Raw genomic sequence first — 17,858 nt, 5'->3', positions numbered from 1 at the left:
GAATTACAAGCTCTGAGTGTTTGATACAAGTAGCAATTAGTGTGGCACAGGTGCAAAAGTAGAATATTAGGATTCTAGATAAGGGGTTCAAAGGGGGCAAGATGGAGGAAACTGGGCGTGCCTTTTCCTTTTTCTTCTTCATGCCCTCCATGTTTCACTGTGGTGTTGGCATTTTTCTATTGGTTTAGGCTGGGGACACACTGTTCAACATGGGTGATAGATATTGGCACGTTATTGTAAATATAGCACACGTAGTTTCTAGTATAGAATGTCTGTAACATCCCACTGAGGGGCAGAGCCCCGCACGCTGTCCTGCGAGACAGACCTGCTGCAGGTCAGAGAGAAAATATTTTAGATAAGAAGAAATAAACAACCTTGAAACCAGCACAGATGAATTACGACTCCTCCTTTGGCAGCAGGGCTGAAAGACAGAGACTTTCTACAATCTCAGGAGTATTTAAATATCACAGATCCCAACAAGATGTTTTAAGGACAAAGCAAGCAGAAGGTTTGCAGAAAGAAGTAAATTCTTTTATTAGATTACTTACTGACTTTAGGGGAAAAAATATGAGTTGATCTGAAGACAGATAGGGACCTCAGTGTTCATGTGTGTATATGTACTTATCTCTTTCTGATAGCTGTGCAGATTGCTGCCAGTTCAGAGTGCCTCAGTTTTGGACGCGCCAAGTTTGGTGATGCTAGCCAGTCCAGCTGAGAGAGAAACACAGAGAAGTGTAATACTGAACTGCAAAGATGTCTAATACTGTCAGATGTGCCAGGGCAAAAGAAAGTGGAAGAATACTGATAAGGTGACTTTACAGGCAGTTCGGGACATCCCTATCAGTGCTAGGAAGCTTTTTGGGAGTAAGCTACTAACTTGAAATATAACATGGTAATGAGGGCTAACACCAGCATGCAGCTGGAAACATTGCACCTTTGATGAACAGTGAACTAGTGAACTAGTCTATGTAAGATGACAATATTTGGGCCTTTGTAAGAAGGGAACTGGTGAAGGGATTCAAAGAGAATCCTGCAATGACCAAACTTTTGGAGCTGGAGAATAATCCTTTGTATTTCTTGAAGTCAAAGGAAACGACATTGAGAAGCTGGGGTAGGAAAGCCATAAGTTAGTATTTTAGTTATGTGAATAGTCAGGAAAGAACAATTAAGCAGGGCTAATCTGTAAGAGCTTTAGAAGTAACTTGAGATGTGAATCCAAATGGACTAAAATTATATGCAAGGATAAGGAGTACAGTGATAGTGCTATGAGAAAAGGAAATAAATGGAAAGATTTGCAGGGGTAAAAAAAAAAGAGAATGGATCTGGCTGGCATGTAAAGTGATAGTTAGGCATCAGTGAAGACCTGGCCAAGGAGTGGACTGAACTTTGATTTGAAGAGAGTGACGTTAGATTAATTGGAGGGGACAAGATCAGTGAATTGTCAGCACAGGAGACTTTGCTGAATTGCATGTTGTCTGTGGTGAAATTATCTGGAGTGAGAAGCAAGGGAAGTGGGAGAGGAGGGTGAAGAACAGCATCTCTTTGGCAAGAGGATCCAGTGACATAGATGTGAAGAGAGATCAGTGGAGAGCTGGAAGAGAAAGAGGCCTCCAAGGCCAAGAATAGTACAGGTAGACATGTCAAAACCAGTGACTTGCCGGGAGGAAGAGAAAGGAACATTGCTTCTAGTTTCACTTAAGAGGTCAGTGGAGGGAACTCCAGTGAAAGTGATTTTATTGGCAATAAAATGAAATGTTCTATTATTATCAAGTATTTTTAAAATTTCTGTCACTAGCAGAAGAAAAGAAAAGGGGGCCAAGCTGAGGCTTGAAATGAAGTCTCTTCTTGGTGGTAGTAGTTTACCTTATAGCTTGTGGAAGAAAAAACCTATTTTTTGATATATATACACTAACAGAGGAAAACTGCATGGTCTGCATTAGATTGTGGAGCTGATGCCACCAGATGCTGTGAATATTGCACAAGATTTATGCTCTTTACAAGGAGAAATAGGCAGAAGGTAATGTATATCTTTCTCATTGGCCCCACAGAGATTTTTGACTTACTGCATGAACTAATTTCCTTTCTCTGCTAGAAATGCATGTACATGCATACCAAGGAAAAGAAGCTTTATATCTGGTATACTGACATTCAAAAAGCTGTTGATTAAGTCTTCAATCACTTCTCATGTTTACATGGCCTTCGGTGGTGTCTCATTGTTCTATTCAAACTGCAGAATAAATATCTCCTCAGTTAAATGGTTACTAAGATTATCCCATATTTTCAATATTGTACTACAAATCTGAGTATATTCTTCTGACACAAAGTATATTTAATCGGTGTATATTGTGAAGTGCTAGCAATTAGTATGTCAATGCACAGAAGAATTTGAAACACTAAATATGTGCTGAAGCTTATCATTAAATAAATTACTTCAGAGACATTCATGCAAGTTGTTTATTTCTATTGTAACTACCAGGGCATGGTATATTTGGTACAAACTTAATAATGTAGTTGCATTTACAAAAAGTCTTCAAATATACTTTTAGTCCTTAATAATTTCAACAAATATATGCAAATAGTTCACTTGTTCTTTATATTTTGGCAGATATTATTCTTCATCATAAGAATGGAGTTTTCAGGTTTAAGGTACACTGATGGAATATTAATTTTTTTGCTTTGTGAGATTTCTGAACAGTATTTAGAATATGTAATTATTCAGAATAAAAATTGCATGTAGAAGTATTATCGCTTTGAGCCAAAATTATATATTATTCCCTACTTCAGTAATGTTTTCATGTTTCATAGGTATACATCTGAGTTGTAAACTGATTAAAATCTTGAAGCCTTTGAACTTTGTTAGACATTATTCATTAAGTCATACAGCTTTTAAAAATATTTCAGTAAATGGAGCTTCACGTTTCTACTTCCTATTAAAGTCGGAAGTATATGCTGTGGCGGTATTAACAGGAACACACTAATTAAATCATATTGCAATTTAAAATTAAATTGTGATAGTAATGTTTTCTTTTTTTAATAACTGAATTTTAACTTTCCTATATAACTTAACAATTCCTTAGGAATTACATGAAATTTCAAAATATAAGCCAAACTTTAACTTCATATTCCTTTCTCTTCTCTGTTACCTTCCCACGCCTATTAGAACTCTGATTAAATTGGAGACTAGAATTATATAATGGAAGCACATGCAAAGCTAGATCCCTTGCTCTAATCCTTCTTGATTCATATAAAGTTATCTCCTTGTAAAAAGTATGTTTCAGAAAAAAAAAAAATAATGCCTTTGAAAAGTTTTTTGTTCCTTTCTTTCCACCAAAGCCTAACTTTTCCTCTGCTTTCCTGTACAATCATATTGCTGTGAATGTGTCACTGTTTTGCACTTAATAACTTCTGAATGTGCTTATCAACTTCAAGCACTTTTGGCAGGGGAGAGAATGGTGGAGATAGGGGGCTTGATTTCTCAAGTATAATCAAAATCCCTGAAATGTCATCAAAGTTGGTGGCTGGGAAGAGGAAAGAAACCCTATTAATATTCTCACTGAGGGAAAGAACAGTCTGAGAACACACTTCTTTACACATTGGAAAAATCCATGTAGGTGAGCATCATTATAAGTTACAGAACAAAGGATTCTACTTAGACAGAAAGTCAATCAGACTTAAGACACAAATAGATAGGAAATAAGGCTTCATTATTTTCTAGTGTTGATGGAGCTGCTTGTCAGTAAAGGCAAGATTCATCTCACCTCACTTTTTCATTCTACAGTGTTGATATCTTTATTTCCATACTTGGCTCTCATTGTAGTTGTTGGAGAGAAACAGCTCTTGGAAAGTCATTCATTTTAGAGTATGAGTCATGTGCCCAGGAACAGGGTTTGAGCTTGTAAAGAAATGGGACAACATAGTCCTGTTGCAACAAACGGTGTGTCCAAAGCTGTGGATAAATCAGTTGGTGGGAGCAGAGAGGAAAAGGAGCTTGAGAATGGAACAAGTCCAAGCAAGCAGAGGTGATGATAAGAAGAGAAGAATTAGTGAAGTACTTGTTCATTTACATGCTTTTTGTAATTTGACTTGGAGAGAAAAAAAGCCAAACTGCCTTAACTCAGTTTCTATTTCCATGCCACCTAGGAGATGATACAAAGTTCACACACAGTTTTCTGTATTGAGCAACACATATTTAAATTCTCACATGTGTAATGTCTTATGTTCTGATATAAATTGGTTTTGTTTTCCAAAAAATTCCTATTTTTTTCAGCTTCATTCAGATTCATCAAATGCCAAAATTTTAGTTAATTACAACATGCTCAATTTGATTAGATAGTCACTATAGTTGCTGAACAAGAGTGTTATTCAAACATTGTTGAAATTAGAAAACAATTTTCTAATTAAATAGGGTATTTTTGCAATTACCAGAATTATTCAGTGCTGGCTGGAGAATACTTGCTTGGAGAAATTCTATATCTCCAAACACTGTTTTGCAAAACAATTTGTAAGAGATCCATACAAAAAGATAACTTAGATGGCAGAAAGAGATATGAAATCTGGGAAACTTAGGGAACACCATCAGTATGAAACTTATATACATTTGTATTTACATTTGATTAATAAGCCTTCTTATGAGAAAATATATTTTCTGCAGCTAGAGTTTGCTTTATCCAATACTTTTTGTTTGCCTGCCAAATCATCATACAGATATTTGGAGTCACATCATAATATAATTTTCCAGGGCATTTAATTGTCTCAAATAACTTGATATTTTTAATAGAACTAGCAACGTGATTTTCCCTCTTACTAGATAATGTGTTAAACAGACTATCCTGGTGTCTCCCAGCACAATCAGAAGAAGGGAGGATTTACCGTTTACATTGTTTTCATTATAATACATTTAAATTTTGAGCAGCTTGAAGGAAGTAGTGCGTTTTATGGAATAGGAAATAGAGTTTTATTTTCTGGTGTAAACTAGACACTATTGTTCTCACAAAAGTTGTGGTAATATTTACTGTATTCCTTCTTTTTTGCTGCTTGAACTTAGCAGTGGATTTTGATAACTTAAAAATTATCTTCCTCATTATATTTACACTTGGGTACTGCATTAATATAAACAACACTAGTAAAACACTTGAATTCTAACTTCCTGATCATTATTTTCAGTTTTTCAACTGCAATGAAGGTTACTTATAATAGGGCTACTCTAAAGTTTTAAACAGAAAAATAACAGCTCAATAAGCTAAAACAACAGTGGTTAGGTAATGAGTGTGGTTTTAAATTGATAGTGACTAAGAACTGCTTTTATGGGAGGAGGTACAAAACTCACTCCTGAAAAATAAATAAAATTTTATTGGTTTGGGGAGCTTTCTTTGCAGCTGTTTGTGTGGGTTGTTGGGGAGTTTTGTTTGTTTGTGGTTTTCTTTGTTTGGTTTTTTGTTTGTTTTCCTTGTGAGGTAGCAGTTTTATTTCACATCTTTAAAAAGTCCAGTAAAGAAAAAGGAAAGGATTATTCCTAAGAAATTTTATAAAAGACTGCTGGGCTGGAGGATTTCTGTGTTTGTTTTTTTCTCCTTTGTGGTACTGTTTGACATATATTACTAAATATTACTAAACAATTTTAAAAGTATTTATGTTGGGTTTTTTTATTTTCTGTGTTTGTTATTAAGTCATTTGTTATTTTCTTTACTGCTTGCTTATATTAAAGCAAAAAAACTATTAGAGATTCAAAACTAAATGTCATCATATAGATAAATTATTTTTCGAGTATTACAGAAACTATTTAAATAATATATTTTCTAAAGGCAAAAGGAAAAAAAAACCCTAAATATTCTACTCAATAAATACTCATATTCCATCTCTGGCACTGTAAGGATATTAATACCTAGCTTGTTTCAGACTTTTTTTTTCATAATGCTACGGTGAAAATGCATTAACATGTGCTACTATACCTTCTCTTTCTAAGACAGAAAATTCAAAACTCTGTTAACCTTAGCTGGAAAGGCCAAATTTAGAGATATAAACTAACATGGAAAATATCTTAAACATATCTAAAATAATAATCTTGATATGTTAGAAAATCGATTTTGTGTTTCTCTGGTGGGGCTTAGGAACAGTTCAGAATCACTTGATTACACTTAAACCAATTGTTTGACGGTCCAAGCTGTTCAAAACACTAAAACAGAAAAATGATGAAGACTGGGGTACCTGGGTGTAGCCTGGGTGTAAATCGCTGACCCAGGCCACCTCCTACATAACTCACTTGTTAGTGCACTTCTATTACCCTCCTGTGTTCTGTTATCAGTTAAGTGCAGACCCATTTGCATGCTTGCATTCCAGGAGTAGCGATCCTTCCCTTCCACTGCAGAGTTGCAGGTGGGAAGAGGGAGGCAGAAATTAGTGTAGCAAGCATCTTAGTTTTCACCCACTTGTTGAAAATATAAATATAGTTAATTATCTTCATAATTAAAAAAAAAAAATCCAGTGCTTTTATTTCTGGTTTTCCCTCATTTCAGACACTCTGATTTCTATTCCCAACACAGGACTGAGTAATACTCATGATGGTGTGGGTTAGATGACAACACCAGGACTAATGTGTCTTTCTCAAATAAATTTCTGAAAATGTAGTACATTTTTAGGAATTGAGAACCGGACTTTCTCAAGCTCTGCCCTGTCAATTGGATGTGCCTTAAGGCCTAAGTTGGCCATCTGTAACAATTGGACAGTGATGCTTCTGATTGATTGATTACCACATCTGTGAACTGCTCATGTAGCTAAGTCCATGTTTAATCATCCTGGTGGTGGTACTTATTTGCCTTCCCACACTATACTTTTTCCATCTTCTCCATCTGTTAGGTCTCTATGGGGTGACCTTGTTGTGGTCTTTCAGTACCTGAAGGGAGCCTATGAGAAAGACAGAGAGAGACTATTTACAAGATCATAAATGCTCCAAACAGAAAGCAGGCTTAGATTAGATATTAGAAACATCTTTATTGTGAAGATGGTGAGACACTGGAACAGATTGCCCAGAGAGGATGTGGATACCCCATCCCTGAAAGTGTTTAAAGCTGGGCTGGAGGGAGCTCAGAGGAACCTGATCTAGTGAGATGTTATCTCTACCCACTGCAGAGTGGTTGGAACTAGATGATTTTTAAAGTCCTTTCCAACCCAGACCATTCTATGATTCTATGATTTTCTTTCATCTCATTAAAAATGTTGGTATATATATCTGTGACAATCCAAAGGGTATATTTATATATTATTTATTTTTCTAATGCTTTTTATAACTTTAACATGCTGTGGAATGGATGCGCTTAGAATAGGATTCATTTAATTTAACCTTAGTTTGCTAGTGCACTTAAAATTTGACCTGTTTATAAAAGTTTTCCTTGTAAAGAGCAGGTAAGAGCTCAGATCTGTGGCTTCTCTGGGGCAGAATGGCCTGTACACTGCAGTGCACCATGATGGCAGTGAGGGCTTGTGAGGCTCCATCTGCCCCCTCATTTGCCTTTGGTTAACATTTCATGGTGGGTGGGAGGGAAACCTCCAAGTGCACCCTGCTGGAATGAAAATCTCCACTCTCTGCTGTTCTCTTAGGCTGTGCACCCTGTAGCATAGGGTTTGTGGTGGAAAGTTTACTGGCCTTACATCATTAACAGCCTTTTACTGGGAGGCATCTGCTGAATTCATAATGAAAAATAATCATTAGTGCACAGGAAACATCTTTCTACTTCTTAATTCAAAATGCAATTACATTGCTCCTTTGTCCTGGTGAACTTCTGTACACAAGTTCTCTATCATTACATTGTGTGGCACTAGAATGGGAATCTCAAAGTGGAGAGAAAAAGAGGGGAACAGGGTGGAACATACTCCTTTTTATGCAAAATCTGGCTTTTTAGCAAAGTCTAGGGTTTTAAAAATAGTTGAGTGTACTCTGATGAAATTATTAAAGAATGGGCTGATTACTCTCTACCATAAAATGTAATTTCCTTTTATCTTGTTCTTTAACCAAAATAAAAGAGTCCATTTGGAAGAAAATAAAACCTAAGAAAAGTGCCCCAAGATACCATTTATGAGGGTTGGAATTAAGGACACTAATGGAAATAACATTCAAGCAACTTCCTCTCCTGAATCCTTGCTAAGAAAAAGCAAGATAATAAAGAGTTAGTAAAGGTTATTTAATTTGAAACATTTTGGAACTAAAACAAATCACAGTAAATTTTTGCCATCTCCATTATCTTTGATTTGTTTAAGCCATATACAAATACATGGTAGTCTAAAAAATGGGGAGATACAGTTTGTTTCAAAAACATGCAAAACGTTGTATTTTATGTGGCATTTCTATAGCAGGGAGATTTGAGCTACAAAAAGGTATTTTAAGAAAAATATCCTTAAGCCTCGAATTTGCTTTTTGCAAGGCAGAAAAGCATATAATTGTCAGAAGTGAGTTTACAATATGTTAAATGTTTCATAAAATACAGAAACTGTAACTGCAAATATTGCAAAACCAATTTCCACAGTCCTAATGCATTCATTTTTGCACAGTAAACCTCACTAGTTTTGTATAAATCTATCTCATTAGTAGAATATTTGTATCAAAACCATTCAAACAATTAATGAGAACAAGTGCTGTCAGACAAGATGTACTTCATTGATTTTCTCTTTTAGTTGGCCATGATGATTTTAATCTTCTTAAGCTCAGACTCACAACCACACCTCATTACACAGATGTGTGGGAGAGGAATAAGGATGGCTTTCCCAAGAAGCTGAACCAATTACATATATTTGCATTTCCTAAACTTTAGAATGGCATGAAAGTTTCATAACAGAACCAGAAGCCACAAATTGAGAATAACATTTGTTTTGGGATCTGCCTAAAAGACGTGGAGAGCATATATATTGCTAATGTGTGATGATAGATCCAAGGGTGACATGAAGTCACAAAAAGCACTAACAGATCATCTTGAATTTTTATGCTGCACTTTATCATGGCATGTCACACTTCTTTAGTAGGGTATGAACTAGTCTGTCTATAGAGAAGATGTTCCCCAGATATTCATAGAAACTTAGAATCCTTTAGCTTGTAAAAGAACATTTGCAGGTCCAACCATTACCCTAATACTGCAGAGTCCACCTTCAGGGATGGCAACTCCACACTTCCCTGAGCAGCCTGTTCCAATGCCTAACCACCCTTTCAGTGAAGAAATTGTTCTGAACATCCAACCTAAACCTTCCCTGGCAAAACTTGAGGCTGTTTCCTCTTGCCCTATCACTGGTTATCCAGAAGAGACCAACTGACACCTTGCTACAACCTCCTTCCAGTAGTAGTTAAGCAGTAAGGTCACCCCTGAGTCTCCTCCAAGCTACACAACCCCAGCTTCCCCAGATGCTCCTCACAGGACTTGTGCTCCAGCCCCTTCACCAGTTCTGTTTCTCTGGACAAAATCCAGCACCCCAATATCTTTCTTGTGAAAGTGAGGGGCCTAAACTGAACACAGCACTCGAGGTGTGGCCTCACCAGCACAGGGGCATAATCATTGTCCTGATCCTGCTGGCCACACTATTTCTGACACAGGCCAAGGTGCCGTTAGCCTTCTTGGTCACCTGGGCACAATTTGGCTCATGTTCAGTGGCTGTTGACCAGCACCCCAAGGTCCTTTTCCACGGGGTAGATTTCCAGCTACTCTTTCCCAAACCTGTAGCATTGAGTGGGGTTTTTTGACTAAAGTGCATTTTGTGAATCTAGGTGGATCCACACAGACAAATTTATCTGTATTATACTGGTCTTTCCAAGAAAAATATTGCCACTAGTTCTGTGTGTTCAGGTCTGTTTCTGTACTTGAAATTGTGTTCTTCCCTGGCTGTCTGCAGGATTTCACATTTTTCTATTGGAATAGTATATTTATTTTTAAAAGAAAGGTGAGATATTCTTGTCATCTAACAATTGTCTTGCTGGTTTTTAAATTATCAATTACAGTATCTGTTTTTACTAGAAGTGATGTGTTTTCCAATTTTTTTCCATGAATTTTCTTACTGGCTACTAACTTACCATATATGAATAGGTTTTGGATAATAATCAGAGTCACTTATTCTGACAGTCCTGTATTTAATCTCAGTTGCACCACAGAGACCTAGAAAGAGACTGCAACAAATATTGTATTAACAGTTATTTGAAACTCTCAGGTGGAGCTGGAAGACCAGCTGTTCTCTCAGAATTAAAGTCTGAAATTTTTCTTTCGGTAATCAGAATTTTGGAAGGCCAAGGAAAGGCCCATTGCTTGTTCTGCATATAACTATGTCGAGGTTACAGCCGAACACCTCTAGGAGAATATTCTAGATGGTAGGAGGCAAACCATAACACTTTTCTATTTTCTTGCTGGTTTTCCCTATCTTAAGTTTACTCCAGGCAGTAATTTTATGGAAACTCTTGGCACAGATTTAAACAGACAGAATATAATGTGAAATTGTTAAAACTTTAGCAAGCAGATGAATATAGAATTATAGGTTTTGTTCTGTGTTTTAAATTTCACAGAAACTCCTATGTATGGTAACTAGTAGGTAACTACACTATAATTTTTATGCAATTCCAGACTATATGAAATTCACAGTAATTTAATGTTAAATTAATGATCAGTTGCTGTTCTAGCCACCTGTTTTCTGAGCTACAACAGGTGTCTAGATTTGAAGGGGTCATGAGTATATGATAAACATTTTGAATATGTTTTCTTTAAGCTGGTAGGAAAGTCCATACTTTCAGATAAGCTGGATCGGTATGTCAAAGACTAGCAATGATGGAAAGGTTAATACAACTGAAATGATAGGGCACTCAGAAGGTAGTTGATAGAAAGGGAAAGAAGAAATAGGATGAATATTGTGGTTATATCCTTTTGTTGAAGAGAAAATTACTTACTTTGCAAATTGAATTATGACATTTCATTAAAATGTGTGACTTTCCTTTTGTTGAGAACTAACCTTACATATGTCCTAAGCATGCCCACACCTGGGTCTCTTTTTTGAGGCTGCTTTAAGAGACTTTTAGATTTTCTTTTAAGAATGAGTTTGTATTTATCAAAATTCCAGAGCAAAACTGCATACAGTGAGAGTCTGTCCAATATTGAGAAGAATTATCTGTCTTCTGTTCTTCATTAAATATTTTCTGATGAGATGTCAATCTTCAGGTGTGCAGATGATGCCTACTTATCCTGTATTGAATAACAGAGGAATGAATAAAAGTCTGAGAATCGCGGAGTGGTTGAGGTTGGAAGGGACCTCTGGAGGTCTCTCTCAAGCAGGACCATCTAGAGCCTGTTTCCCCGGCCCATATCCATATGACTTTTGAATACCTCCAAAGATGGAGACTCCACAATCTCCCTGGGCAACCTGTCAGTGCTTGGTCACCAACACAGTAAAAAAAAATGTTTCCTGATGTTCAGACAGAACCTCCTGTATTTCATTTTGTACTGTCTCTGGTCCTTTCCCTGGGCATCACTGAGGAAGGTCTGGTGCTGTGTTCTTTACACAATCCCTTCAAGAACTTATGCACATTGATGAGTTCCCCTCTGAGCCTTCTCTTCTCCAGGCTGCACAACCCCAGCTCTCAGGTCTTTCCTTGTGTTACTGCTCTTCCAGTCCTGTAATCACTGTAGCCCTTTACTGGACTCTCTCCATTATGTCCATGTCTCTGGTACTGGGAAGGCCAAAACTGGATCCAGGACTCCAGGTGTAGCCTCAGCAGTGCTGAATAGAGGGAAAGGATCACCTCTCTTAACCTGCTGGTAATATTTTCTTAATGCATCCCAAGATACCATTAGCCTTCCTTGTTGCAAAGACAAGTTCATGGTTCATGTTCAGTTCGTGTCCACCATCTGTCCAGGCCCTGTCTGTTTCTGCAAAAGCTGAGGTTATAACTTCTGTAGAACTTGCAGCATGAAACTGATACAAATTGAGAAAAAACCAAATTTTAAGACTGATGAAACTCTACCAGCTGAATTTAAATTTTGCATTAAATTGCAAATACAAGTAGGAGTAGATGTTAGCTTTAAATATTTATTAACTCTTACCCCTGTCTACTGCCAGTCTTCTTTCCCTGTCAGCGGTTTGGTCTTGGGAGATTTCTGCTGTTGCTTTTCCACTGAGAATCCACTGAAGGGTTCCCCCTTTCTTAGGAGATATGCTCCTTCCACAGATTTCCCCAAGGATGCACAGGCTGTGCAAGTTATGAGCTGTCAATGAAGGTAGTGCATGTAGGCAAGGTTTTCATGCATGAGAACATCTTGTATTTTGTGTCCCAAATCAAGCAGAACAGGGCAATGAACCTAGGTCTTTCACATACTGGATCCTGCTGGCTCTTCAAGCATCACAATATAGAGCTGCAAGGTAATGTAGGAAACCAGTTTGTTCAAGAAAACTCAATTCTGACCCCAAAGGCTTCACTGTTATTACTTAGCAAATAATATTGGATAAACTTAATAACCTAAGAAAACTGTAATATTCACTTCCATCGAAACTTACTAAAAATTGAATTTATTCCCAGAATAATCATATTGTGGTTTTCTTTTCTCCAAGTAAATACAGGGCCAGAAATCTTGCAGTGAGACAGAATTAGAAATATCTAGGTCATTTCCAGCAAAAGGCTCACTTCTCTTGCTAGTTTTATGCCCACAGTTGACTTTTAATACATATTTCACACTTACCTTCACAGAGTTTCATTTTGTTCATTTCAAATTCTCATTTTGATTTGCTAAGAAAGAACATGCTGAATTCTGTTCTCCAGAGTCTGACATCTCTCCCACACTGGGACAATTTGCAAGCTTTTCGTTACTGGATCGCTGAAGTTATTAATAAGTAAAACTTTGTCCAAGACAGGTCCCTGGGGCTCTCACTTGATACATTCTCACTATCTCACACTGAGCTAACATCTGCTTATGGTGTATATTTAGGCTGGGCGATTTCATTTAGATAGGAGTTTTCCATGTAGGCTTTTATATGAAGAGGAGGAGGGGAAAAAGGGGATGACTGCTAAATCCTGCTATCCTTCCCTTTTTTATATCTGACCATACTTCCTCTCTGCAGTGGTAAAGCCTCCCTCAGCTGGCTGCAGAGAGCCAAGATGCACCTTTTGAACCATGCAGGCTCTCTTGTATATCCCTGTCTGCAGAGAGGAAGAAGCAAGGAAAGTGCAGTGCAGAATACAAAAATGTACTTTTATGCCAATATGATCGTTAGTGTTTCTTATGAATCTAAAGTTTTAGAACACAAAAGGTTTTGATAAACTCCACTGATCTTTTTCCCTGAAGAGGAACAAAAGAATGACATGGTCCTTTTTGATTCCAAGGGGTATGCTGGAAATAAGAGTGGCTGGAAGTAATTTTTACACTGTTTAATATGCATTTTTGGACTTAATATAACTAAAGAAAACATTTGTAGCTGTACATTGTGTCATATGTGGCCTGGGACAGGAACTTTTTGTTCCTTGGGGAAGAGCAATGGCTAGTGTAAATAGCACAATGATACTCAAGGAATCTATTAACTCTGCAGTAACTAATACTTACTGTGTTTATCTGTTCTTGCTCTGGTACACAAATCCCACATTGAATTTGATCCAATTACATTAGTGCTCAGGCCAGCGAGCCTGAAATTCAGACCTCAAGTTATGGGGTAATTGCCCATGCAATGAGAATAACAGCTTTGCAATTGCCCTATGCAAGCATCCACACTATGTGCAATGAGGTTCCTCCCGAGACCAGCTGCTTCTGCCTCCAGCTACACATTTGACTGGCACTGTGACAGTGGTATGATCCTAATTTCTGCATGTGGCACTGTATAATTAATCCATTTTCTTGCATGTGCCTCCTCCAAGTTTGAACAAACCTTTTTGTTCTCTTTTCGGTGGTCAGGTAGCCCTTGAATATTTTTGGATCCTTTCTTCCCCTTGCCAGTCTTCATATTTGCCTTTGCCATCACAAAGGCATCATATTGCCATTCATTGCTGAGCAACTGTGCATTCTCCAGGGAGGTTTGTTAGGTAGCATTAATACAGATTAAGATCTACTCTGTCTCCAATCCTCCCAGTGCCAGCTCATTGTTTACCAAGTATGAGGTCAAGAGATCTGTTTTCTGTCAAACAGCAGCTGCTGCTCTTATGAGTGCTGTAGCATTCTCCAGCTCACTAGCCTGTCATGGAGATAGAGCCATAGGGGGCATTCATTAAATATACTAAAGGATGTGGTAGGGGGTTTTAGCTACCCTATTTTATTCCTATAGCCATTGCTGGGTTTGCTTTTTTCTTGTCCTATCAGGACACTTTTATCTAAGCAAGATTAGGCAATGCCACACATCAGTTTGGCCAACAGAAGAATGGGAGGGGTCTGCAAAAGAGCTGCTTAGCCAGGAAATTATTTTATTTATTTTTTGTTTTTTTTTTTCCTAAAATAACTCCAGGAGAAGCATTAGCTCTTCTGTTTTACAATATAATCAGCTTGATCATAGATGAGTGATTGAAGACCGATTCAGCTCTTTCAAGAAACAAGTAATTCAAAAGCAAGGATCTGACCAGTTGGACTGGAAAACAAATAACACTTCTCTGCAGTACATTTATGCGTGTTCATAAGAAAAAAAAAACCCTTCCACCTCCCAAAAAAATCCTCCAAATGCATTTCAGACTTTTCAGGAAATATTTGAAAGCTGTGACAATTCTCTAACCCTTTCTAGTATTTTTTTTTACGTTTCTCCATTCATCTCTTGGACCCAGCTGGCCCGTCTCTCTATCATTTTTCTCCCCCATGTCCAAATGGCAGCTTAACATCAATGCTTTCAGAGCCAGAAGAACAATAATGATGCCTGATGCCAAAATGGCAGAAGAGGCCAGCTCACCAGGTCCAAAACCCTAGAGGGATGAAGAAAAAAGCCTCTGGAGCCAGGCATGGTGGGAACTGTCCTTCTGAGGCAGATCTTGCAGGCAATATTGGGTGATGGACACAGGGACATTTCTTGTACACAAGAAGCCAGGCCAACTTCTTCAGAGGGGTGTCAAGGACACAGAAATGAGATCATCCGTTAGTCTGACAGTCTTCTCTTTGCATATTTTCTGTCTTGCCGGGGTTTCCTTTTTATCTCTTGGATTGCATCTATTCCTGTAGGTGTGTGAGATGAGCACACTTCCATACTGGGTTGAGTGACCATGAAGCTGGCATTATAGACAAACTTGCTCTTTTCTAAATAATTCCAACATATTCTTTAGAGTGCTTGTATTCATTAATTTCCCAGTTATTCTACAAACTTTATAGGCTAGGGCTGATTATTTTTGTGTTTGCAGCGACCTTCACTGCTGGTAGAATTCCTTTCTCAGAAACTCAAACCAATGACTGTTAAAGGCACTCCTGATCTGCTGATCACATCTATGCCTCTGCCAGTCAGCTTTCCAGAGAAACAGCAATGGAAGAAACATCTCATGAGGATCTCATGAGTTTAGGGTAATGTCGCAGCTGCAGATAGAAAGCAGATGGCAATGAGCAATTGAGAAGTTTAGTTTTCACTTTATGAAAGGGCTTCACAGCCTGAGGAAGTGGGGCCACATTTAATGCCCCAAGACGTCTCTTCTAGCTGTAGTTTGCTAAAGGAAGGAGCTGCTCATTCAACCAAGAGAATAATGTCCTCCTGTTCCCTACAAAATAGTTATCTCTTAGTACTCTGTCAGTAATGGCAGAGGGGAAAAGGCTTGGGTAACTTCCTAAGGGCAAAGTAAGGCAAAAATGCAGAATTAATATACCCACATGTGTAAGTTGGTCTTAGTTCAAGAAGAAGAATTAATAAAATTATGAACTTCAGACAACATTGCTGTGCTTTTCTGAGTTTTATGAAAACTCTTGTCTGAATCTGGCAAAAGTGTATAAGGGTATCATTTGTGGCATGATCGTTTTTCATCTCAGCTCTCCTTGTGATTTTAGTAACATAAAACAAATGAGTGTGATCACAGCAGTGTTTTTTCACAGAATCTTGGTATCCTACGAAAATGCTTTTGAGTTTCAGAAAGCTTCTTTCTTTTTCACGTATCTGAAAGACCTACAGATTTAGCCATCAGGACTTGGCCAACTCTACAACATGCTTTTCACTAGTCTGTCTCTACTCTCTGTGTTTGTCAGTCTAAAGAGAGGTATTAAAACTGGGTGTTATCTGAAAATCTTTTCCTGTGGTGAAAAATAAATAGTTTTTTGGGTAGAACAGTAAAGTTTTAGCAATTTTACAAGTGCCTGGGGTTTATTCCCACAGTCTGTTAATACTCAAGTCTGTTAGACATGGTGAGAGGTATGAAAGAGGAGTGCTAGCTGTATGTGACTCAGATCAACAGGGAAGCAATTTCATGGGTTTGATCCATATATTGTGTGACAAAGTGCCATACCAGGATCACACACCTAATCTGAAAGGGTGCATGCTTGAAAGTAATTTCTAATGCTGCATAATTTGTAAGAATTGTTATTTTACCTGAATAATTCCATGTTGTGTGCAGGGGAAAAAAACTGAAAAATGCCAAAACAACAAAGCATGCAGGATTCTGAGACAATGTAAATTAGAAAAGATGTTCTGAAACCAATGGAGCTATGTGAATTTTGACCTCGTGTCTCTAAGGTTGGAGGTAGAAAGGTGAACTTGAATATGGTACAGTTATATGCTCAGAACATCTCTGCTTTTGTTATTGCTATGAACATATTTTTCACTTGGAATGTGTAGGATAATTCAAAATATCCTTGTTGTAAATTGATTAGAGAACAAACTATAGTATCCTTATTAATATTTGCTTTATTTTTTTGTTGTTCCAGGTTAGGTTTCCCCATGATGATTGTATCCTGCACCATCGGGATGTGCTATCTTCTTGTTGCTCATGTTGTAGTAGGTTGGAACTCATAGTAATTTATACTTTCAAGACTCAGATAAGCTTTTCCTTTTGTTTAGTTTATATCAGAATGCTAAGAACACATATGAAAGGAAAAAGATGTGTAAAATCCCAACATATGGTATCAATCAAAATGATTGTTGGCATAAACATTAGATATGGTCATTCTTAACCTTTTGTTTTATGAACAATATGGAGAATTAGACAATCAAAATTAAAAGAATCCATATATTTCACTATGAATGCAATTAGTGTGCAGATAAAAAGGAACTATCTCAAGGGAATATGCTGTGCCTGAAAGTTTGTATTGACACAATCTGAGTATAGCCACAGATGAAAAACTCATTCACAATAGCAGATGTTCAGTAATTTCTTTTTAGGGCTTCAGTTTTCTTTGTCAATATATTTAGCTATTTGTATGAAAGTAATTAATATTCAAGTTGTAATAATTAAAAGTTAAGCAGAATATCTGTACACTTTGAAAGATGTATCATTATCTACATTAAAAATAAACACATGTCCTGAAAATGTGCTGTGGAAGGAATTATTATTTTGGATTGTATTGCCCAGAGGCTTTGTCTGTCATTTTAAAGCTCCTAAACAGTGTTAGGCTACCTTTATTTTTTTTCCTTAAAATAAACTAATGCTACTCTTCTTAAAAAAGGACAAACATAAATAGTGATAAAAACATCTTCCATTTAATCATTAATTCACTTTTGTGAAGGAGTACTCTGAATATTTTAATAGGTTAATACACTATTTGGAAGAATAAGCTCATACTGTGGCTTTTATTTCCTTATCTCTGGTAATAATGTTTTGAACCACATATATTTTTTAATATAATTGGCTACCACAACAGGTCAAAATTGTCATTATGAATATTAAGTCCTGTGAGATACTCAAGAGCTCAATTCCAAATCTTCCAAAACCCTGGTGGGTTTGGCCTGAATTAATGGTGGGTGTTTTATCTTGA

General features: G+C 37.2%; 1 protein-coding gene across 4 annotated transcripts in view; it reads left to right on the top strand.

Annotated features, from left to right (window-relative positions):
- The window catches only part of OCA2 (OCA2 melanosomal transmembrane protein), a 187,896-nt gene extending 170,467 nt beyond the window's left edge, over positions 1-17,429 (top strand). For 3 of the 4 annotated variants that reach the window (XM_053971895.1, XM_053971893.1, XM_053971894.1), the window contains one exon: positions 16,812-17,429. In XM_053971895.1, coding sequence (XP_053827870.1) covers positions 16,812-16,899 — 88 coding nt within the window. In that variant the 3' untranslated portion in view covers positions 16,900-17,429. The remainder of the gene's footprint in view (positions 1-16,811) is intronic. The other variant, XM_053971896.1, reaches the window with a different exon arrangement.
- The last annotated feature ends 429 nt before the right edge of the window (positions 17,430-17,858 follow it).

The sequence above is a fragment of the Vidua macroura genome, chromosome 2 (assembly GCF_024509145.1).
Source record: "Vidua macroura isolate BioBank_ID:100142 chromosome 2, ASM2450914v1, whole genome shotgun sequence".
Taxonomy (NCBI): domain Eukaryota; kingdom Metazoa; phylum Chordata; class Aves; order Passeriformes; family Viduidae; genus Vidua; species Vidua macroura.
Note: the sequence above shows the minus strand (reverse complement) of the source record. Positions and strands in the feature narration are given on the sequence as shown.